Source organism: Anastrepha obliqua, chromosome 4, assembly GCF_027943255.1.
Source record: "Anastrepha obliqua isolate idAnaObli1 chromosome 4, idAnaObli1_1.0, whole genome shotgun sequence".
NCBI lineage: Eukaryota > Metazoa > Arthropoda > Insecta > Diptera > Tephritidae > Anastrepha > Anastrepha obliqua.
Window position 1 is genome coordinate 93,501,560 of NC_072895.1, and position 2,512 is coordinate 93,504,071.

The window sequence follows — 2,512 nt, forward strand, 5'->3', positions numbered from 1 at the left end:
AGAAAGATAGAAAAGAGTTTAGGTTGCGTGTTTTAGCCTCAAAATATATGTATGCTCGTAGATCAAACAATGATTTTAATTGAAGTTAATAGCATTTTATAAATAAAATTTATTTGAAATTCTGAATAGAACTAAATATAAGGATAACTTAAGTCATAAGTCAAGCCAGGGTCACTCGCGCCCTCAGAAACTGGACCCCTCCTGATAGTTTACCAATCCAGTTCACCAACTTTCAACAAAATACCATTGAATGCCTCGGAAGTAAGAAAAAATAAAGTCGATTTCAAAATAATAATTTATTATGAATATTTTAAGCGTATTATCTTTTTGAACCAATAAATATATAATTTTTTTCCTTTTTGTTTTTATAATATTACGAAATTCTAACAATACAACTCTTCATATTTTCATATTTTAAGTACACCAGGAACATTTCACCACTCAATGCGCTTCATCTACTCTTTCAACCAAACATATGAGTGAGACCCACCCCACCGAAGTAGTCTCGCTGTCCACTCAGAGGGCCACTGGTCCATTTTGAAGCACTTCCAGTTAAATCCACACGAGTATTGCGATCCGATGAGGACCACAAATTTGCTTTGCCGCCCAATTCCAATTGGCTGCCAAAATTGGGAATGGTGCTCTTAGTCAAACTGGCGCCATGGCCATTGATGTGGGAGTATTCCAAGCCGCCACCATTGCGGTCGAATTTGAAACCATTGGCCAGTGTATTCTGTGACTTAAAGGCATTCGCATCCAAGCTGTGTACACCGTTATTGTATAGATTAGCGCTCACGCTTTGTGTGAAGGTGTCACGTACTCCAGGGGTGTGAGTCTTGGAGATGGCGGCGCCCAAACCGTTGCTGCAATGAACAAAGTAAATAAAGTAAATCACTTATTTGAAACCACATTTTTTCCACACTGTATACTCACTTATTGTAGGCCAACGTGCCACCAGTGGTGACTGGACCGCGATCAGTGTTTCCCGCAGCAAAGGCGCTTCCAATTAGATTGTGATTAGGGTCACCAATAGCTTTGCCCACTTCCAGACGTGCATCTGCACCACCACGAGGATTACTGGCCAATGAGCCACCAACACCAACATCACGTGCCACACGCACTAAAATGGGACGTGGTGGTCGTGTTGGTGGTGGATAATACACTAGGTTTTGGTAGTGCGCCTGCTGTGGATATGCCTCTACGATGCTACTGATTGCAATTGCAGCGACTATAGCGAAGATGAATAGCTTCATTGTTGCTCTGGTTGAAATTGTTGCTCAGATTAAGTAGATAATCGCTGTGAAAGCTGAATGTTTGCTCACTGGAGGTGTGTCGTCGTTGACTGATGCTTCGCTTGGCGCTCAAACTTGCTTTTATACGATTCCAAAATTCAGCTTAGGAAGAGTTTCGGTGTAAAATATCACTGAGTTTGTGTTTCCCCCTACACGGGGATTCTTACCTGGTGCTATTTGTTGATGATCTTTTCTTGTCCATTTGTGCAGTGCAGTGCATTATGGCTTCCCGGAAAAAATTTGTCTTGGCTTGAGTTGTGCGAATTTCTTATCAGTTTCAAGCGAGGAATCCCCGGCGTGGTTAGCAAGCGTACGCACACAAGCATAAGTACATGCATATGTATGAATAGATAGTAAAATTTTGATTTTAATTATTTTTTTTATATTTTTTATATTATACATTTTGTCGGTTTTCAAGTTCAAAAACCTTAAGCTATATATTCATGAGATTACATTTTGATAAGTTGAAAAATTTTAAAGTTTTAATTTTTTTGCAGATATGAATTATGATTTGATAGTTGCAAAGGTAAGCTACCAAAAACAGAGTCCTACAAAATTGATTGTGCTTGCGCTCCTCTTAATTTTTGATAATAGTTTTGTAGGCCGACTTTTGCCAGTACAAATTCTCCAGCTGAACAATTTTCGAAAAATAACCAAATAATTAAGACACAAATTTTAAATCAGGAACCAAACTGCATTTTAGAGAGGGTTCTTGGCATGCTCAATACGGATCTGAGCTCAGAATAGCTCCATTGGGCGATAGAAAATATAGCTGATCTATTTTTAAAATCTGACTCAAAAATGCGCCTCCTTCGTATAACGAATGGCGGGCATAATCACACAAAGTACTCTGTATTGTCAACCTCCTTCCAAGGAAAAAGACATGCAACGAGTTGTCGATGATACTTTTAGGAGCCATATATTGGCCTTATGGAATATGGGCCGTGAAAAAACAAACGAGGTATCGCAGCTCTTTCTTTTTCAGCTTGGCAAGGAATTTCGTTGCCACTCCACTTCTATAGCAGCGTCAATTAGTGTAGCTAACACCTCGTATATTAGATGAAAACATGGTAAAAAACATTTGTTATAAAATTTCAGTACTTTGTAGTTAATGCCGTATTGCCTCACTTATATAACTTAATATACTTAGGACCAATTCCTCAATGTCTAGATAAAGTCCCACATTAGCTACATTCGATTCGCCAACCACCTAGTGATTA

General features: G+C 38.9%; 1 protein-coding gene across 1 annotated transcript; it reads right to left on the reverse strand.

Annotated features, from left to right (window-relative positions):
* Positions 1-277: 277 nt before the first annotated feature.
* Positions 278-1,354, reverse strand: LOC129244904 (attacin-B-like). Its single transcript, XM_054882809.1, has 2 exons — positions 934-1,354; positions 278-863 (listed from the first exon to the last, which is right to left on the reverse strand). The coding sequence occupies exons 1-2, from the start codon at positions 1,251-1,253 to the stop codon at positions 464-466; spliced, it is 720 nt and encodes a 239-aa protein (XP_054738784.1). The 5' UTR covers positions 1,254-1,354; the 3' UTR covers positions 278-463.
* Positions 1,355-2,512: the final 1,158 nt, after the last annotated feature.

What these genes read in the sequence shown, in the direction of transcription:
- LOC129244904 (XM_054882809.1), bottom strand. Translation starts at nt 1,253, where the DNA reads ATGAAGCTATTCATCTTCGCTATAGTCGCTGCAATTGCAATCAGTAGC. An exon ending in GGCACGTTGGCCTACAATAA is followed by an intron (nt 864 to 933) that starts GTGAGTATACAG and finishes TGTTCATTGCAG; the next exon opens with CAACGGTTTGGGCGCCGCCA.